The following is a 20,689-nucleotide window of genomic DNA, read 5'->3' as shown; positions in this document are numbered from 1 at the left end:
ATTATCTCACGGGGTAGCACCATTTGCCGAAACGAGTATAGATGATAAGGAAACAAAAAAGTTAAATGAATTTGATGTGGATGTTGTTGTTGTTGTTGTTGTTGTTGTTTCGCAGAGGATTGTCCGCATACTGTGCTTGTGGGTGTACGTCTCTACTAGGCACAGCGTCAGTCATGTATGGCCACTCTCTTTTGGACTCGTCGCAATGACCAGGCAATCCATGTCATGGTAATTGCCTGCAGTATTTTATCAGCTGACATGGAATCACTGTTCAAAGAGAATACGACCATGGACAACGGGAAATCCTCTCTCTCTATTGTTTATCCAAAGGATGTTCTATATATGGATTTATTTCTATTACAAACAGGAGGTTGATACTATTTATGTTATATACACGCTAAGTACATGACTTCAGCCAAGGATGTGCCAGCACCTCATCAATCGTTAGTCGCTTCTCTACATCTCGATTCAGCATCTTTTTGATCAAGTCCAAGGAATCTATCAATGCGTCGTTCACTCAGAAATTCCATGCAAGAAATGACATGATGCTGTTGCTTACCTTCGGATAGAACAAACGGTATTCTCAGATCGTGTTCCATTATTTCATCCACATTGTAGAACGGATTCTCCCTGTAAATCAGTGTATACAGCAGAGTGCCTAAACTCCAGATGTCTTGTGCGGGGCCCTCGTAAGGCATGCCTTTCAGTATCTCAGGGGCACAGTAATCTAACGTGCCACCAAACGTATCAAAAGTTCTACCCTTTCTAAAATAGGCGGCACTTCCAAAATCAATCAAATGAACACAGCCGTCTTCGTCCAGAAGAATATTTTCATCCTTGATATCACGATGCACAATCCTCAGTTCTTGGATATGCTTCACTGCCAGTGCAACTTGCTTGAAGATATTTCTGATCTCGTCCTCCTTGATGTGTTCGTTGAGCTCAATGTAGTCAAAGAGATCCATGCTGTTGAGTCCATGCAGCTTCATGACCACAAAGTAATTGTCCTCATCTTCCATATACGTCTCTGGACATGGTTGCCGTTAGAAAATTTAAGGTTAAACTATAGACACAAGCAACAACTCACCCAACGCACAGCAGTTGGCTTGCGGACACTCTTTCAGCTTTTTCAAAATGTGGATCTCCAGGGGTATCAATCCCAGTTTGCGATCTCTGATCCATGAATCAATGATGATCCTCGATTTTGCAATAAACTTGATCACTACTTTGGTCTAATCATTATATAATTGTGTGAGCCATTCTGTTTGTCTATTTGTATTACAACCTATTTTACCTTTGTTATGTCATCTTTGCGGTAGGCAAGTTTAGCCGTGCCATATGCTCCTTCACCTAAAGTGCCAATGATGGCATAAGCATCCATAGGGTGGGGTGGCTTCTTCTTTTCTGGCCGTTCGATTTCCAATGATGCCACCTGCTTTTCCTGGTGTGGTGAGTGTTGCGGCGAGGGTGTGTCATGGCCATCGCTGCTGCCACTGTCCTCTCGTTCAAGGAAACCACTAGGAAACAGCGCCTTCTTTTGGTCTACAGAGCCAAATGAGGAAATGCCGTAAGGTCGAATAGGCGGCCTCTTTTTAGTGATGATAGGCATCTCTGTTGCCTTGTCGGGTTGCTGCTGGGTGCTCGTGTCCAAGGGAGAAATGGGCTTCTCGTCGCCTTGGTTGAGAGTGATGGAGGGTGTGGTGGGACTTAAAGGATGAGGGTGAGAAATGTGTTGCTGATCTGTTTGTACTAGCTTCTTGGTAGGAACTTGTGTCGTGGTAGTCGAGTTTTGCGTGCTGGTTTTAGGCGGTAATGAGTGTGTTGGCGGGAGCTTTTGTGCTTGCAGTCTCTTGGCTCGCTTCAGAGCATAGATGCGATCATAGGTCACCCAGATACTGATCAGGTTCTCTTGCTCGCTCTCGATCAATCTCAATTGCAGTTGAATTTCGAACTGGCTGCCATCTCTGTGCACAGCAAAAATGGTAGGCAGCATTTGTCCATTGGCACTGACAGAGGGTTGTCTTTCCAGCGACTTGAGTGATTGAGACACTTCCATTGCCTTGTATTTCTCTGCGGAATGCATGTCTGATAGAGCCCATCGGCAGGCATGATTGTTGACAGTGCTGGAGAACTGCAGCAGATTGCAACGACGCAAGCCAGCCACGACACTGGAAAATTGTGGGATAATTTGGTCAATGTTGAACTTCTCCACCAAAGCATCAGGTGAGTAGCCAAACAGGTATTTAGCGGGTACAGGGTTAATGCTCTGAATCTTGCCAGTGTTGTGTACAGTGATCAACCCAGCTACGGACGGTAACGAGACAATCTTTATCATATCAGGTATTGCAGATCCAGAATTGACCATGGTAGGAAAGCAGACACCCGACTTGGATCGACCACCGTAGAATTTAAGCTTATCAATTTTGCGCAAATTGACACCGGGATTGACGAGATTGCCGTTGGACAATGCTGGTATCAGTTGTGTAATGGGCTTACCAATCACTTCAGAGGGCTCGTAGCCGAATAAATCCTTTGTCGTACCAATGATCTCTAGCACGTTACCCTAGGAATGAAAAGGCAAGTTACAGAATATATATGTGTGTGTAAGCGCTTGCAGAAACTCACCTTCTCATCTAATTTAGTCGATAGTGAAGTCTCATAGATTTCTTCAAAGATCCAGATATAAATACTCTTTCCTTCTTCCGTCAGCTTTTCCTTGAGCCAGAGCGACGCTGCAGAAGACGTCTCCCCGTTCATCTTGCGTATAGGCACCACAATACCGCACACTAGCACAAGGCCCTTCTCCAGTCGACCTTCTCGCATAGGTGCGGGTAGCTGGCTTGCAATACTCGTCAAGCTCTTTCGTCTCTTGAGGATGTTGCGCACCTGCTTCTTGAAAGGTTCCTCCAACGCATCCAATATGGATTTACCAATGTACGATTTATCAATGCCAAAGCACAAACTAGCCATATCATTGAACAGCAAGATGGTGGCGTCGCTGTCCGTAGTTAAAATGGCCTGATTTTGAGGTAAGAATCGAGATGGTGCGTGTAACGCTCTTATGTACTGTGCTGATGTTGTAGTCATGGAGGTGCTGGGTTTAGGCACTTCATAAATGGGCGGCAAATTGTTGAACACTTCAATGGTCTGTCTTCTTCCAAAATGAAAGCCGTCATCGTCTGTTTGGTTGGCATCTTGAGGGACATTGTTGCCAGATGCTGTTAATAGATTACTAGAAGAATTGCTGGCAGAAGCAGCGCTGGAGTTGCGCCGTGAGGTGGATACTGTGTTGGGAGGAGCAGAGGGTGTCATGGGCGAGATGGGATTGCAGGCGTAGTCACCATGGTGATTAGAGGAGGCAATGTCATTGAGCGATGGACATGTCTTGAGCTGTGCAGTTTGCGCTGATACGCCCGTGGTGGAATGTAATGGTACATTTGCCTCGTTATCCTCGACCCAATCGTGCGTTTGATCCAAGACACCAATGTCTGGTTGAGAGAATCGTCTGCCTGTATCTCTTTCGCCCGTTCTCCACCGTATACGTTGCATGTAATCCATGCCTCGACTCAAAATTTGTCGCTTGATCTTTGCTGCTTTGTTTACTCGGGAAAGTGGCGTGAAACTGTAACTATACAGTGATTCAGCACAATACTCTGCAATTGAGTCGCTGGGAGGTGGGCTGTTGGGCATGGTAGGTGATGATGGTGTCTCGATCGAGTTGACGCTGTTTTCTCGAAATCGCTCAAACCCTTGCAGTGCTAATTCATTGCTGTTATTATCATCGCTGTCTGACATGTTGGAATGAGGTGTACTGACTCGGCTTGAAGGTGAAAGAGATTGTTCAGGGCATTGCATGTCATGTCCATTGATGGAGAACTCACCTTGAATGGAAAATGGAGTCTTCAGAGGTAGGAAGAGGAGGGTCTATAGTGAATTTCAGCCGGTGTTCACCTAAGAAGAAGGTGTCAACATTTGACTTTGAAATCCAAAGGAGACTATAACAGAGACTAAAAGATGATGAAATGTACCTGCTTCAGTCACTTGCGATGTTGAACCCATCGAGATGTTGATTTTTCAAAAAAATGTGTTGTGGTGGTGGTTGATGAAAAAAAAAAAAAAAAAGAAATGCTATTTTTTTTCATTTCTGTATTTGGCATTCAATCAATGTTTAGCAAAAAAAAAAAAAAAAAAAAAAGAGTTCATCTCATTGCTTGCCCTTCTTTCATGTTAGAAACAACTGTCACATCCAACACACATTTGGATCGAATAGATCTCACTTGTATCGGCAATGGCATGCGTTGTCTATAGGAGGGATAGATGACGAGAAGCGCAGGCTATATAAAGAGGTGTTATCCATCTGCAGCGTCTGAGTGATGTGCAGCATCCTTGATGATGGACACCATCCCGACATGCCCAATGTTCGGTATCTTGTAGGCACATCTGATGCCAATTGCAAGCACCAAACTAATGTACATGCGCCAGAGAAAGATCATGTCTAAATGCTCCTGATTCGATGATCTGGGTTTTTATACCACGTTTTCATGGCTGCTTCAAGAAGGCATTACACAATAACCATGCCGTCGGTTGCTAAAATCAGTTCCTTGGTATGCTACTGTTATGATGACAGTGTGGATCGTGCTTCCAATGTGAGAAGCACTATCAGATGATCATGGGGAATGTCTTGATAGTAGCTTAGCATTCTCGACGCAACATATTATAGAAAAAATGAATGGATAACCAAATCAAATGTCGTGAAGAGACTGAAAGTCGAAGCCAACAGGCTCATATAGGGGTAAATTTGAGCTGTATCTCTCACTCATTCATCTTTCTCGTCGTCAACAAACTATACATATAAACATCTAGACAACTTGATGAAAATAATATGCAATTATGGCACATCGTCTCCGTTATACAGTCAATAACTTACATCTTGTGACAACTGATACCATGATCTGAATATGATTGAATTCATCTTGATCTAATATATATACTGTAAAACATTCAAAAAAAATAGTAGACAAATAAATTATATCCTTTCAAAAATTTAAAGAATTGAGTACTGTACAAGGTGAATAAACCACGGGCGAAGCCGGTATTGGAGAGGGGGTTTGGAGGAGGTGCTAATCCCCTCCACCAAGAACATAATGCATCTAATTCAACACTTGATAGCGTTGATTTATAGGGGGATTTTACCGTAGCGAAGTGAAGGTAAAAACCATGGAAACTAAGCATCTAACCCCGCATTTGGTAATATTAATCCTAATAAGGGGTTTACCGTAGCAAAGCGAAGGTGCAAGACCATAGTATTCAAGTAGCAAATTCGGTTTTTCATTTCCATTATTAATAAGCTTACCAGCAACATAGCGCATCAAAATTTGCATAAATTAGCTTTACCAAAATCAATATTCCTTCTATTCGAACTAGAAATTGCACAGGCTACAGAACTGCCTTTCCAGTAAATTGCAGCTATCAAAGATGTGATTCATACCGTGTATATAGACTCTATAAAGCAAAGCATAACCAAATTTGACAGCTTTCAAGCCTTTGTACCTTGACATGTAGACCTTCATGAGCCGCCGGAATGACGCCAAACAGTTGTACTTGAGTAGTAGTTACTTCCTGACATCTATGCTCAGCTTTTTGGGCCAAAAAAAAACATGGCCAAAAATTGACCAAAAAGCATGAGGGGTACCTCATGGTTTTCATTGAAAATCAAACGATCGCATTTTACACCTTGAAAATGAAGACTTTTGTTATAGTACATGCTAAATCAAAATGTTTCTCTCGATCCAAAGCAACTTCTGAAACCACTTTTATGAAGTGTTCATATGCAAAATATGACTATTTTCGCTAAAAACCTCATTTCAAATTTTATTAAATTGCTCAATAATTTCAGCCAAAACTCTCATTACAATTAGCACCATTGGAAGCGCCTTGAAAAGTGCTTCAAGAATGTATTAAGAAGCATAGGATGATCATCACAGTTTATATAGTCGAATATCAAAGAATAGATTAAAGAAGTCGAAAAAAGACAATATCTGTTCAATCTAAACAGAAAAAAAAACTGAGTTTGAACTATTTTGGCGCCGGCATTGCTGCTGGCTGGCCCAAATGCCTTTCTGATATGACTATGAGGATAACAATGATGATTGTAATGCTGATTAAATGGGGATCATGGAATTGAAAGGACAATTGCTTAGCACAAATACTTTTTTCTTGATAGTTTTTCCTTATAAATATGTCTTTTGCAATGACAATATCTCAAAAAAAAAATCGCTGTAGATCTCACGCAAGTCGATGCCAGATTTTTATTATCTCTGATATGGAATGTTTTAGGCGAGAGCCCACAGGGCGACGCCGTCGAGCGTATCGAGATAGGCTGGCTAGTACTAATATATTTTGAACTTTAGCAATACACATTAAACAAAGTAAATATAATCAATCAGACATTTAATGATATGATAATAAATGGAAACGTAAATTGATAAATCTATTAGGCCGGCGATTTGTTAGCAAATCTTTAATATTTTACCCACACTTAATGCGTCCTTGGGCGATTTTTGGCAGGCGAATAGATGTGTTTGCTTTCAATGATTTGCTCATTTAACATCACAAGATGGTACAAGCAAAATTAATTTTGAACAAACAATGCCAGGTGTAATCAATGGCAACTACATTATTCAGTATTTCATTTCATTCCAATCGCAGCCAAATATCGTTGCTGTGTGTGGCAAAGATCAGCCCATTGAAACCAAATCGAAAACATTGTAACTATTGACTCGATAAGGTACACCACGGCATTATCATTCCTATGAGCAATACAGAATAGCATAATGATCAATTCTCCTAACGCTATTAACCCCATCATCTGAGAGAGAGGTTGTATACCATTATAAACCCTCCTGTCTAAAACAGCAATCCATGGCGCTATTTTAGTAACTGAGCAAGCATGAACTAATGCTTTCAAATGCTGATGTGATTTTATAAATGTAAACCATTGTCAACGCAATACTCGCTATTATTAGCTGATCACTCATCTGTCATTTGATACTCATTGAGTGAACTTGTTCCATATAAAATGATGTTTCAAAACAGCATGTAGAACCGCCTGCTGTTAGTAGTGTATACTGTCGAAGAAAATTATCATCACCTACAATAGGGATTGGCAACATGAAGCGTATATTGACGTAGAGCATGATATCAGCGTACGGTTAAGAATCGACTGATTGGAGTTGTTTTTAACAACACAATTATCTTGGCATTTGTTTAAAGAGAAACATCATGGATAAATTTGGTAATAGGGCAAATCTCCCATATGATTTTAATAGAGACTATCATATTCATTCATCATCATGATTCAACTTATAGTGTTATTAGTAGAATTGGAGTTTATTTTGAGCATCTACAAGGTGAACTGGCGTATTTAGAATGTCATGGTCTATTTTTAGCACCAATCCCGTTTTGATTTCAAATACAGATGATTACTTTTGAAAGAAGTTGTATCGACATTGCTAATCAATTAAGCGCAAAGGATCATATCATACCGCAAACTATACTGTAGCTTGAACGCTAATGATCTTCAACAACAGATATATCTGCATCATAATAATTAAATTAAGGAGGAAGTGATAGTCTGTTTCATCTTGAGAAAGTTTTTATTATACATGTAAAAAAAAAAAAAAAAAAAAAAAAAAAAAACTAAGGTGCCTTATCGTGCGTACATTTGTTGAAGTTGAAAATTTCAGAGTCCATGTTTACTATCGTCTTGTGTAATTTGTCCTGTTTACAAGAGCGGACAGATCAACTGATTGACATGCCTGTTGGATACCCGGGAATAAACAATGGTTACATTCATTTATGTGCATGATTGATGTGCTCATATTGGCTGCTAAAGAGATCTTCCACATGTACACATGCACAAAGTATAGTCTCAATTAATAGGCAATAAATCCAAAGCAATTAACCATGGGTTTAACCACGGATAGCCTTTGCTATGTGAATATTTATAATCACAAATGCATTGACTTTGAAATGGAAGAGAGGAGAAGAAATTGTCAAGCCTATAATACCATTACAAATTTTTTAATGGATTGATTTTTGACAGCTCGGAGCTAGATTATCCGAGAAATCAAGGGGTGGCCTGTGCTTTCATGGACTTGTGTGCAATGATACATGTAGTCTAATGCAATCTATAATCATTTATATACAGTTTTTATATGATTATGATACATTTTTAATTGTTTGAAGTATATAGTTTTATTCCATATTAAGGATTATTATAAGAATATAGACAATTCATTCCCTGAATGGAAGTGAAATTACTCCCACCCGCAGTAATAAAGTTGGATCCCAACGAATCCCAGTATTGATGTGTTTAAAAATAGTGTCATATTCATACATCCACTACTTACCTTCCCACTTACCCCAATGCATATAAATATGGGCCTACCAACGTAGTCAAGCCCTTTTCTTTTCGTTAGTTACAATATCCAATCTACAAAATGCGTCTTTCTCTTATTGCTTCCCTTCTTATGGCTTCAACTGCTGTCATGGCAATGCCCTATAATAAAGTAAGTTTGCACAGTGATGTAAGACAACGTCAATATGCTAAAAATAATGTTTGTATTTTTAGCGTGATGAATCTGCTGGTACAACTTTAGCCTCTGTCAAGAGATCTTCCACAGCTTCCATAAGCAAGAAATCTACATCCACCACTGCTGCCACCTCTGTTCAACCTGTTGGTGCCCCTACAGGGGCTAACGTGCAAGGTGGTGTGTACGTCTCTTGTAACAAGCCTGGTGTATTTGCATTGACCTTTGATGATGGACCTTATGAATACTCTTGGGATTTGGCTAAATCTTTGAAAGCGCAAGGTATTGCTGCTACCTTCTTCATTAACGGCAAGAACTGGGTCGATGTGTTGACAGACTCTGTTACCACATCGGATGGTAAGAAGACCTATTTGGAGGTGGTCAAGCATTACAAGGATATGGGTCATGAAATTGCCTCTCATACTTATGAGCACAAGGAACTTGCTGGGCTTAGCGATGCCGAGATCGAGTATCAAATGAACACACAATCCGATGTCATCTATAAGGCCATTGGAATGAGACCTGCCATTATGCGTCCTCCTGCTGGTTCATACGACGACAATGCCTTAAAGGTGCTGAGAACGCTCGGCTACAGCGTTGTTACCTGGGATATTGATACTAGAGATTGGGCCACTCACAATTTGAATGACGAAGAGAATGCATACAAGACCATGGACAAGGATACATCATCAACGCTCGGACACATTACATTGGAGCATGAAGTCTATGATCAAACAGTGAACGACCTCGTTCCCTGGGCCATCAAATACGTTAAATCAAAGAACTACAAATTTGTTACCATGTCTGAATGCTTGGGCGTTACTGATTATTATCAGTAGAAAATTGGAATCACTGATTCTTTATAACATACTAACTTCATCATCTCTTGCAATTATTCATTTTGTTTCACATGTTTATACACTTATTACTATATATTTAATAAAGCAAAAATCACTAAAAATACACGTTTAACCTTGGTATGACAGATGAATGGCAAACACTTGTAAAATCTAGACTGTTGTTATATTGGGTTGGGTTTCATATTGAAATTGAAGAAAAACATGCTGTATAGAATTCTAAACATCAGAAATAGCTTGATCGGAGACACTGTGCCAAATGTAAAAATAAAACAGATCAATACCTGGATTTCTTATAAATACAAGGGCAAACAACACTCGGTTTGGTTCATATCATCTTGGTCTTTTCCTTCATACAACACATGCGCACTACTAGCTTACTACTCACTTTGGCCTATGCTGCTACCTTGGTTATGGGTCGCCCTACTACCACCACATCTACTACTGATGCCGCTGAAGCCACCGGGACCTCCTCCTCCTCCTCCTCCTCTGGCCAAGTACAGGTTTTCGAACACTGCAACAGACCTGGTGTGTTTGCATTGACATTCGACGATGGACCTGACAAGTATTCATGGGGATTGGCCAAGACATTGAAGGAACAAGGCGTCAAGGCAACCTTCTTCCTTAATGGTGACAACTCTGTGTATGTATATTTAGTAGATCTAAATTTGGCTCCATGCTAACATACTCCTTTTTATAGTAATGTTCTCAGTGATTCTACTATGACTGATGAAGGTGAAAAGACCTATCTGGAGGTCATCAAGCACTACTACGATTCAGGTCACGAAGTTGCAAGCCATACCTTGAAGCACATGAATCTTGTCGGCCTCACTGAAGAGCAAGTCAAGGAACAAATGAACAAGCAATCTGATATCATCTACAAGGCCATTGGCAAGAGAGTTCGTCTTATGAGACCTCCTGAGGGTGTCATTGATGATGTTTCCAGCAAAGTCTTGAGTGAATTGGGCTATTACGACATCATGTGGGATGTCGATACCAAGGACTGGGAGCATAAGGGCTTGAAGGCTGAGCAGGCCCGCATCCGTGAGGTCATGGACAAGGATGTTGCCAACAAGACTATGGGTCATATTGCTCTTGAGCATGATATTCATGAAGACACCGTCAAGACATTGGTGCCTTGGTTTGTTGACTATGTAAAGCAAAAGGGATATGAATTCGTCACTGTTTCCGATTGTATCGGTGTTGAGCCCTACTTTGAAGATGCCAACAGCACTATTACTGCTAATGCATCTGCTACCACTGTTGATTACAACGAGTTGGCTCATGGCTCAGTTGCCTCTGTCGATTCTATTCCTATTACCACTCCTGCCTCCAACTAATTTAACTGTATATCATCCAACATTTGTATCTGCCTTTCATAAAATGTACCTTCATAAAATAAATCACATCACAATTTTAAATCATACACTACTAACAAATAGTTTGCTTCACTTAAACCATAAACAGCCAAAAAGAATAGCATTAGCAGTATCCACATTCACACATACCGAGTTAATGATGCCTTCCGGTAGTCGATTAGGCTGTTTTTTCCGCTTACCAATATGTTTGAGCAACGGTGGATGCTTCTGAATGCCTCGAAGGGATACTATCACCATAAATGTTGCCAAAACATGATCAATTATTACAATTTGGCATAAATAGAACGGGCTCTGAAACGATAGATAGTTATACTGTGGTACAGAAAAGCTTGTGTCGCATAATCTAGTCAAAACGATGTGAAAACCAATAGTGATAAGCTGCAATTATCTCAATCCCATAGCACTTATAATATGTTTGATCCAGGAACAGATATGGCTGAACGATTTTGCCTTGTCCCAACCTCATGGGCAGCAATGAAATCACCATAACTACAATTAATCCACATTCTCAGTAGGCTGTATGCCTTTGAGTAAAGCATCGAGTTGTCAAATTGCCAAAAGCTTGTGCTCAACTTGTTATGAAGTGCATTTCATTTTCAACGTCAAAAGGCCACAAAAAGAAAATCGAACGATGGTCATTATAAATTAATACTGGCGAAGAGAGAAAATGTGGTAATGCCTAGTTACATTTCCATTCTTTATACACACTTTGCTTGAAAATTCATAGGCGTGATGTTATATTTTGGATCGATGCAATCCACCTCTAGAACTCTGCGCTTGGTTAGTGCTATCCATCTCGTCCCACAGATTGAGAATGTCAGTGAAATTGCTACTACGTAATTTGGCGTTTTTGCTTTATATGTGTAAGGGAAAAGGTGTGCTCTGTACCGAATCCCATTCAATAGTCATCCTGATAGACTCAATCATCACTAATGTCGCTGCAACCTGGCCGCTGGATGTGCATTAAAAGTTTTATCAATTAAGAATTATAATATAAAGGATACATCCAACTCAAATGACCCGTGTCATGTTCTTGGACTTGGCTTTGAATAAATTCATGCTATACATTGTATCAGACCAGCTTTCTGCGTCATTTGCTCGTAAATCTGGTTATTTTGGTCGTCCAAATCCAAAGCGATGGGGGGGGGGGGAAATGTCACATTAAAGGGGAGGGAGGACATAATACATCCAAAATCTCGGCTCTGAAAATGAAAGACAGTGCGTTAATTTGATAGCCATGTGTCCGTTTCACGTCAAGTTGCCATGCAGACTGCCCCCCCTTTAATGTGAATGTATGGACTTGGTTTGATCATTAGTTTGGTTTATAAAAATATAAATTGGTCTCTTTGGGTCTTAGTGCTATGATTTGTATAATGAATCCAGTCTCGAATTTTTGTATAAAAGCAAGAAGAGTTGCTGCCAATTTTCAGATTCTTCAGAACAACTTGCATTAGCAAAATGAAGAAGTCTTTCACATCCATCGCCTTACTCTTGGTCGCCATCTTGGTTACTGTCTTGCAAGCTGCTGCTGCTCCGGTCGAGAATCAAGACACTGGCGCTGCTGCTGCGTCCGCCTCTGAAGTTTTTCCCCAAGATCTTTGGAATCAATACTATTCCAAGATGGCCTCGTCTCCCGCTTTGGTGTAAGTTTCGAGTACAGGGCTTTTTGATAACCTGATATACTTGCTGATCTGCTTGATTTTATAGTGCCAGAGACCTTGAACCCGCTGAAAGTGCAGATCCTGCTCAATTTCCCCCTTTCCCTCCCTTCCCTCCTCCACCTACCTTCCCACCTTTCCCTCCCCCACCTACCTTCCCACCCTTCCCACCCTTCCCTCCTGTTACTCGTCCCCCACCTCCAGTTTTCCCTCCCACCTTCCCTCCCACCTTCCCCCCCACCTTCCCTCCCACCTTCCCTCCCACCTTCCCTCCCACTGTTCCTCCTGTAACTTTCCCTCCTTTCCCTCCATTCCCTCCCCCACCTACCTTCCCACCTTTCCCTCCCCCACCTACCTTCCCTCCTTTCCCACCTTTCCCTCCTCGCGTTTGAAGGATTTGACAGAAAATGTGATCCATATAAATGACCTCGTAGTTTTCATATACATGTAGTTGGTTATATTTTTTTAACCTAAACCATTCTCTTTAAATAAATTTTGTTCCTCAAAACTTGATCTGTCAAATGATTCGTGCTATGAATTTGTCCCAATCTCTAAGCTCAATATTGTGATCCAACATGTCATTTCAGGCACTTTGATAGCCGTAATTCTGCTGCAACAATGAATATCCTGCGCTTAGGCTTTCCGGTGTTGATATCATCCTTTTGTAAAGGCTAGTATAAAATGCCGCTATGATCCAACAATCATGTTTTATTACAAATCAACTATTTTCTGTATTAATTTACACTACCAAATAGCTAGCTAGCCATGACTTAGGGGCAACACCACCATCTCCAAAAGATCATTCACCCATCTCTCTCTTATTTGCTGCCACTCATCATCCATCACCAAGGTGTGTCTCTCCAAATTGATGATTGCTCCTGCCAAATGTCTCTCTGATTGTGAGCTCGCTACCAATGTCAACCATGTCTCCCGCTCTTGTATCCATGACTCCGTTACTGCTGTCCATAAAAGGGCCATCTCCAACTGCACTAATTGAAATGCAATTTGCTCTATGCTGTCTGGTTCTCGAGAGATCCACTCATCACGCTTCGCAAGCCATTTGGGTGATTTGTGTCGATTGGATATATGTGATTCGTACAGTCGTAACTTTGCGTTTAATGCTTTTATTGTACTCAATACTGATGTTTCATAGGATGGTGGTGCTTCATGCTGCTGCTGCTGCTGTTGTTGTTGTTGACGTTGGTGGATTGCAGATGACGATGAAGATGCTGAAGAAGAAGCACCAACACCATTGGCAGCAACAGATAGATGTGAAGGTGTTGAAAAGGCAGGTGGTGGGCTGTTTGACCGGGACATATGACCTCTGGTAGTATCTAATGTATCATCGATTCGTGTGCTTTCATTTTGATCTTCATGCTGGTTACTGTCTTCGTTGTGATGGTTATCTATAGCGAGAGTATTTGTATGGGCATTACTGGCTCCTACTACTGATACATCATCATCACTGCTATCTGAAGATGACTGCACCAACGACATGTATAATCGATCCATCTTTTCACCAAGCTGATCTATCTTTCTCTGCATTTCCATTAAGGTGGATACATTCTCTTCTGGCACATGAGCTTGCCAAATCACGCTGTTGCCATTTATATCGGGTATTGAGATTCTTTTCGGTATTAGCTCTGTATGGTGGTCAGGATGAAGCTTGAATGGAATCAGTTTAGAGCTGGTCAAGAGGGCCGTTGCGTTTGGTAGTAATGCTTGTATGTCGCTCAAAAGCAACACATTTTCTTGGTCAATGTATCGAATAGGTATTTCATATATAGTATTGTCGTATTCAACTAGTTTATATGATGTAGGTGTAGAGGCAGGTTCTCCTTGCATCTTAAAGCGTAGCAAGTGTATAAAGAGAGAAAGAAAAGCTGGTTTATTAGGTCGCTATAGAATTATTCATCAGGTATTAGCCTACCCACCGTAGTCACAAAAACAAATGCTGGAGAAACTATGCTTTTACATGACCTTAACGCTAGATCAGAGCATTATTTCTATGGCTGATTTGGCTTTTTATACATTGGCATCATAGTATTCTGTCTCTGTGATTTGTTATATGCATTTGCAGTTACACCGAATTAAGCTCACATGGAAGGACTCAATAATGGCACGATTTTTTCAGCTGAATTCCTCTAACAATCCACAAAACATACTTTCGAGTAGAATGTGTAAGTAATCACTATAGAAAAACACTATTATTTGTACAACTGTCAATTCAGCCAGACTTCTCTGTTTAGAAGCATTATATATACTGTAAAGCATTCAAAAAAGTAGACAAACTAAAGAATTGAGTACCGTACAAGGTGAATAAACCACCGGCGAAGCCGGCAATGGGAAGAGGATTTGGGGGAAGAACATAACGCATCTAATTCAACACTTAATAGCATTGATTTATACGGGGTTTTACCATAGCGAAGCAAAGGTGCAAAGTCATGGTAATAAGGCGTCTAATCCAATACTTGGTAACGTTGATCTCTATGAGGGCTTGATTGTAGCGAAGTGAAGGTGCAAAACCATAGTATTCAAGTAGCAAATTCGGTTTTTCATTTCCATTATTAATAAGCTTACCAGCAACATAGCGCATCAAAATTTGCATGAATTAGCTTTGCCAAAATCAATATTCCTTCTATTTGAACTAGAAATTGCACAGGCTACAGAACTGCCTTTCCAGTAAATTGCAGCTATCAAAGATGTGATTCATACCGTGTATATAGACTCTATAAAGCAAAGCATAACCAAATTTGACAGCTTTCAAGCCTTTGCACCTTGACATGTAGACCTTCATGAGCCGCCGGAATGACGCCAAACAGTTGTACTTGAGTAGTAGTAACTTCCTGACATCTATGCTCAGCTTTTTGGGCCAAAAAAAAACATGGCCAAAAATCGACCAAAAAGCATGAGGGGTACCTCATGGTTTTCATTGAAAATCAAACGATCGCATTTTACACCTTGAAAATGAAGACTTTTGTTATAGTACATGCTAAATCAAAATGTTTCTCTCGATCCAAAGCAACTTCTGAAACCACTTTTATGAAGTGTTCATATGCAAAATATGACTATTTTCGCTAAAAACCTCATTTCAAATTTTATTAAATTGCTCAATAATTTCAGCCAAAACTCTCATTACAATTAGCACCATTGGAAGCGCCTTGAAAAGTGCTTCAAGAATGTATTAAGAAGCATAGGATGATCATCACAGTTTATACAGTCGAATATCAAAGAATAGATTAAAGAAGTCGAAAAATGACAACATCTGTCCAATCTTGAACAGAAAAAAATAACCTGAGCTTAAATTGATTTTGACAGGCTTCGCTGCTACTGGCTGACCTAAATGTCTTTCTGTTGATGACAATGATGATTGTGATGCTGATTGAATGGGGATCATGGAATGGAAAGGACAATTGCTTAGCGCAAATACTTTTTTATTGATAGTTTTTCCTTATAAAGACGTCTTTTGCAATAACAATATCTCAAAAAAATTGCTGTAGATCTCACACAAGTCTTGCATTTACACATGGTCAGCTTTATGCTGCCATCTCAAGAGCAACATCAGCGGATAAATAACTCCCCATCTTGACTCTGATATAGCCTTTTTTTTTTTACTATTAATTGAGTGTTTAAAATCTACTTGATATGCCAGACTTTTATTATCTCTGATTTGAAATGTCTTCGACGAGAGCCCGCAGGGTGACGCCGTCATCTAGCATAGCGAGATTGATCGGCTAGTCTTATAGTACTGAAAACCGTTTAAATGTATGAATAGTTATAAAGTAGTTTTTGATTTGCAGCAATTTTGTGAATTACAGTTTTAATTTGAATTTAAATTATAATTGTAAATCAAATTTTATTTAGAATTATAACAAGTAACCAACATTTCAATTATGAACATTTATGTTTTATGCCTTCTAGTTAATGTAACTCTATGTCAAAATAGTAAATATAAGTGTTTCTGACTAGCGTATCAGTAGTTCATATCCTTCTTATAGTATAAATCCGTATCGTGCATCTAATCCAGTGCATACATAGTTTATATCTCAATCTGTTAACTGGATGGGCTATCGGAATGCAGATCAGAGTGGATGCATTTCACTGTTTTAATGGTATTTTTGCTATAATAAGGTATGCTTGATTGTTGTCACATTGGGTATTTAAGGTAAAAGTGTCTATCAGTTTACTTTTAAATGCGCATATTATAATTTTGATAGTTCTGTTTCATGGGTTGTCTTCCGGACAGAAGTCCATAATGATATATTTCTAAAGAAATAAGTGCAATTCATTTCACATTGTGCAATTTCAACGCATAACAGTAAGTAGGCTGGTTTCCACTTTTAAAGCGCGCCGTAAGCGCAGAACTCATTACAAATACAAATATAACACTATCAAGAAGCTTCAAGTAGGCTTAAAGTGGTACCAAAACATGCTCCAAAGTTTAAGACAACTTTTGATACCATATGTGCTACGTTTTAGCAAGATTTTTGAGGTTTTTGAAACCTAGATAAGGTACGAAACAGGCTGACATTAGCTTCTTTGGAGTACATAGTTTTCAAACCAAAATTTTGTGCTTTTCAGACGTACTATAGAATCTAAAGTACCATCATTAGAAAGCCAAAAAGTATAATTTTATTGGCATCAATAATTACATATGTGTTGTATGATTTGAACGAGATAGAGCAGCTTAAAGTGATAGCTTCTGTCAAAAAACGCGTGTAACCGTTGATTGCGGCATCTGAATTTTGGATTTTGCTCTGTCAAATTTGCATTACATACCTGATGGCGATCTTCTACCTATACGAACCTGATCAAGAAAGAGAAAAGATAAATAAACAAATGTCGTATATTTAGTAGACAGGCATGTGCTGTTGGGCTGCCATAGTTACTATAAGGTAGGCTTGTGTTTGATAAAGTGAATTATGCTATGAGAACTCTTAAAACATGAAATTGCGCAGCGTTTGTACCTGAAGCTCCAAAACTCCATGCAAAGGTTGTTGACATCAAAAAAGGCTAAAATGCTCACCCTAACATATTTCCACATTGTGTCCACAAGGTTTTACTAACTATTTGCCCATGAGTGATAGTTAATCCAAGGTAGATGGAGCCGATTGCTCTGTAGTTATAAGAAATTGTTTTTTTTTTTTTTTTTTTTTTTTTCGAATGCTGTTACTTTATACAGATTATTAGGTGTATAAATGAAAGAATTTTATTTACAATTTAAAGGGGGAAGCTTTCTTCAACAAACAAATCTAATGTAGCGATCTCATTTTCATTCCATATCTAGCAATGTCCATTAAGATTTGTGCCGCCTATAAAAATACACAGAGGGATTAGAAAGGATTACAACCAAGAGAAAAAAAATTTTAAATCACCTCTACAAGTTGAGTTTGCTGCTGTTTACTCATGTCTGTATGCTCCCACCCATGTTTTTGGAGACAATTCAAATGCTTAAAGTTGATGCCACAATGCTCACATTCAAATCTTCCGCCTTGGCCTGCACAAGCTTCTAATTTGACACATTCATGTAAAACATCATCCTCTTCTTCATCTACTTCCTCTTCTTCTGTTAACGGTGGCGATACCGATGCAAATGATGCCAATGTAGCAGCGGCTGCTGATGCTGCCTCATTCTCTTTGCGTTGTTTCTTGGTAGGCTTCTTTTGCTGTTTCAATTCGAGTACTTCGTAATGGTATGGTGGTGTCGTCTTTTTCTTGCTTTTGGGAGGGTTTTCGTTGGGATCCTTGGGGCGACGTTTGCGTTTCTGGGCCTTTTCTTTTTTGAGTTGCGGTGGTTCTTCTTTAAGGGTATGGTGATGTACAGCTGCTGCGAGCGGGTGATGTGCATAAGGATGTGACGGATGTGGAGGTGGGGTGGATGATACGGGAGGTGTAGGTGGGTAATAGTATTGGCTACTGCTGTTATTAGATGTCGCATTAGATGCAGGTGAATAAATATACTGTGGGGGAGGAGGAAGATGGTATCCTGGCAGGCTTGAAGGAGGAGGCAGAATATAGCCAGATCGAGCCTCCACTGCCATGCTGCTGTGGGGAGGAGGAGGTGTACCTGAGGGATGGCTGTAGTAGTAGTTTGAGGCAAACAAGGCTGATGGAGGGGGTAAAGATGCGGATTCCTTTTCACTAGAATTTGACAGCATTTTCCACCCTTTGAATAAGTAGGAATAAAAAGAAGAAAGAGCAGTTGTTCATCTAAATTAACTAAATCCATGATTAAATAGTAGAAAAACGGCGATTCAAACCCTAAAAGAAAAACTTTTTTGGCCATGGAAAAAGGTTCAAAAGGTAGTGGCTGGCTGGCTAGCAGATGCCACCATACGCATTTGTTTGTGTATATGCTTAGGTGGCATTCTATGAGAGAAACTGCACTTGCACTTTCACTTGTTGGCATGCCGTGTGTCATATGATGTAGCTTATGTCTGCATTTGCACTTGTATTTCATGACAGTTCCCAAATGGCTCCAGCTGCTGTCAAATCATCTACATTTTTGCTGATCTATCAGCCTCGAAGCACCTCTTGTCATTAAATTGAACCAGCTATCTCTTCACTGCTTCAATCACTGCTTAAGCCCTATATTAGCCAAGAGCACACCTTTGGATTCGACGAAATATCGGTTTTTTTTTTTTTTTTTTTGCATCATAAAATCCCTTTCTCGGATAATGGTGACAGATGTTTTACTCCTTGGTGCAACATCAACAACACCTCATGAGTAAACAATATTTATAGAAAAAAAAATCTTCCTTGTACAACAACAGCACTACTTGAGATCCGAAGTTTTGATGGTTACATTTCCTATTAGTTTCTTTTGGCCATACACAACTTGTTAACAAACGCTAATAATGATGAGTGTCGAGTGAAATTTTTGTTTATTAAATAAAATATATACATATACTTGTATTCATGAAAGGAAAAGACGGTGGAGGGTATAGACGAGAGGTGTAGGAATAACGATGCATGTTTAGTAGAGTTGCTCAATTTCGCGGAGAGCCTCAGCCGATGCCTGTAGTCTTTCTTCTTCTTCTTTACTGAGGGGCACATCGAACACATGTTGAATACCTTCCCATCCAATCTTGGCTGGCATAGAGAGCGTAACGCCATACTTCTCGACGTAGACAGAGACTGGATGAACCACCTTCTTGTTCAAAATGATCGTGTGCACTAAATCAGCAGCACATGCACCAATACCATAGAAAGTAGCACCCTTTAAACGAATGATTTCCATTGCCTTACCAGACACAACCTTGGACACTGCCTTTTTGTCAATTTCCTGATATTCTGGGAATGATGCCAATGGTTGACCACCGATAGTAGCAGCACTCCAAGCAATCATTTGAGAATCACCGTGTTCACCAAGAACATAGGCGTTGATAGATTGTGGATTGACATCGAAAATTTCACCAAGATGAACACAGAGACGAGTTGTATCCAGGTAAGTACCCGAACCAATCACCTGACTAGCAGGCAAACCAGAGAGCTTACGAGCAATGTGAGTCAAGATATCCACAGGATTTGATACCATTAGAATGACAGCGTCTTGTCTGATGGGCTGCATACTACCAATGACATTTTTAAGCACACGATAATTGCGTTCAATAAGCTTGGTACGAGGCTCGCCATCTCTTTGCTTAGCACCAGCAGTAATCACAATAATATCAGCTTGACCAGCTTCTTCAGGAGAAGCACCACGAATACGAGTATGACTGACGCTAGCAGCATCAGCTAAATCCAGGACTTGAGCTTTCACAATATCAGGGCTAACGTCAACGATCAAGATTTCGGAACAAATATTTTTAAACATCAATGCATAGGCGAGTGATGCACCGACGGCACCAGCACCAACAATAGCGACTCTCGAGTGTGAGACCATACAATAGAATAATTTGACTTTTAAGAGATAGAGAGATAAGATAAGTTTATAATAATGAAGTAAAAAAAAAAGAAAGAAATGAAACGATGCGTATTTCAGCCTCTATTTATTGACAAACTTTCGAAGCGGGATTTCATTCGTTGTTACAGGGCAAATTACGCATGAATAGCACCACACTTTCTAATCCTATTTTACCATTTGCAAGCCTTGATTTGCTAATTAAATAGTGATTATCTTGTAGATTAGAGACTTCTTGCTCATGTTAATCTCAAATCATTTGAAAATGAGTGCTTATTTATTGCAAGGTTATTTTAAAACC

The 20,689-nt window shown here is 39.9% G+C and overlaps 7 protein-coding genes across 7 annotated transcripts; 3 read left to right on the top strand and 4 right to left on the bottom strand.

Annotated features, from left to right (window-relative positions):
- Positions 1 to 397: 397 nt before the first annotated feature.
- Positions 398 to 4,059, bottom strand: MST1 (threonyl-tRNA synthetase; the record flags this gene model as incomplete). Its single annotated transcript, XM_064829539.1, has 7 exons — positions 398 to 498; positions 560 to 1,027; positions 1,088 to 1,232; positions 1,295 to 2,563; positions 2,626 to 3,820; positions 3,882 to 3,951; positions 4,029 to 4,059. 7 exons carry the CDS (start codon positions 4,057 to 4,059, stop codon positions 398 to 400), a joined length of 3,279 nt encoding a protein of 1,092 aa, XP_064682041.1.
- Positions 4,060 to 8,501: 4,442 nt separating this feature from the next.
- ATC70_010319 (uncharacterized protein) lies at positions 8,502 to 9,430 on the top strand (the record flags this gene model as incomplete). The annotated part of the gene is made up of 2 exons (XM_064829538.1): positions 8,502 to 8,570; positions 8,633 to 9,430. The coding sequence occupies 2 exons, from the start codon at positions 8,502 to 8,504 to the stop codon at positions 9,428 to 9,430; spliced, it is 867 nt and encodes a 288-aa protein (XP_064682040.1).
- Positions 9,431 to 9,810: 380 nt separating this feature from the next.
- On the top strand, positions 9,811 to 10,788 carry CCT5 (T-complex protein 1 subunit epsilon; the record flags this gene model as incomplete). Its single annotated transcript, XM_064829537.1, has 2 exons — positions 9,811 to 10,091; positions 10,149 to 10,788. The coding sequence occupies 2 exons, from the start codon at positions 9,811 to 9,813 to the stop codon at positions 10,786 to 10,788; spliced, it is 921 nt and encodes a 306-aa protein (XP_064682039.1).
- Positions 10,789 to 12,285: 1,497 nt separating this feature from the next.
- Positions 12,286 to 12,877, top strand: ATC70_010317 (uncharacterized protein; the record flags this gene model as incomplete). The annotated part of the gene is made up of 2 exons (XM_064829536.1): positions 12,286 to 12,470; positions 12,535 to 12,877. The coding sequence occupies 2 exons, from the start codon at positions 12,286 to 12,288 to the stop codon at positions 12,875 to 12,877; spliced, it is 528 nt and encodes a 175-aa protein (XP_064682038.1).
- A 367-nt stretch (positions 12,878 to 13,244) lies between these two features.
- Positions 13,245 to 14,330, bottom strand: BUD6_2 (Bud site selection protein 6; the record flags this gene model as incomplete). The annotated part of the gene is made up of 1 exon (XM_064829535.1): positions 13,245 to 14,330. One exon carries the CDS (start codon positions 14,328 to 14,330, stop codon positions 13,245 to 13,247), a length of 1,086 nt encoding a protein of 361 aa, XP_064682037.1.
- Positions 14,331 to 17,851: 3,521 nt separating this feature from the next.
- On the bottom strand, positions 17,852 to 18,643 carry ATC70_010315 (uncharacterized protein; the record flags this gene model as incomplete). Its single annotated transcript, XM_064829534.1, has 1 exon — positions 17,852 to 18,643. One exon carries the CDS (start codon positions 18,641 to 18,643, stop codon positions 17,852 to 17,854), a length of 792 nt encoding a protein of 263 aa, XP_064682036.1.
- An 818-nt stretch (positions 18,644 to 19,461) lies between these two features.
- ATC70_010314 (uncharacterized protein) lies at positions 19,462 to 20,370 on the bottom strand (the record flags this gene model as incomplete). Its single annotated transcript, XM_064829533.1, has 1 exon — positions 19,462 to 20,370. One exon carries the CDS (start codon positions 20,368 to 20,370, stop codon positions 19,462 to 19,464), a length of 909 nt encoding a protein of 302 aa, XP_064682035.1.
- Positions 20,371 to 20,689: the final 319 nt, after the last annotated feature.

This window comes from Mucor velutinosus (genome assembly GCF_035048745.1).
Source record: "Mucor velutinosus strain NIH1002 chromosome Unknown tig00001564, whole genome shotgun sequence".
NCBI classification, from domain to species: Eukaryota; Fungi; Mucoromycota; class Mucoromycetes; order Mucorales; family Mucoraceae; genus Mucor; species Mucor velutinosus.
Note: the sequence above shows the minus strand (reverse complement) of the source record. Positions and strands in the feature narration are given on the sequence as shown.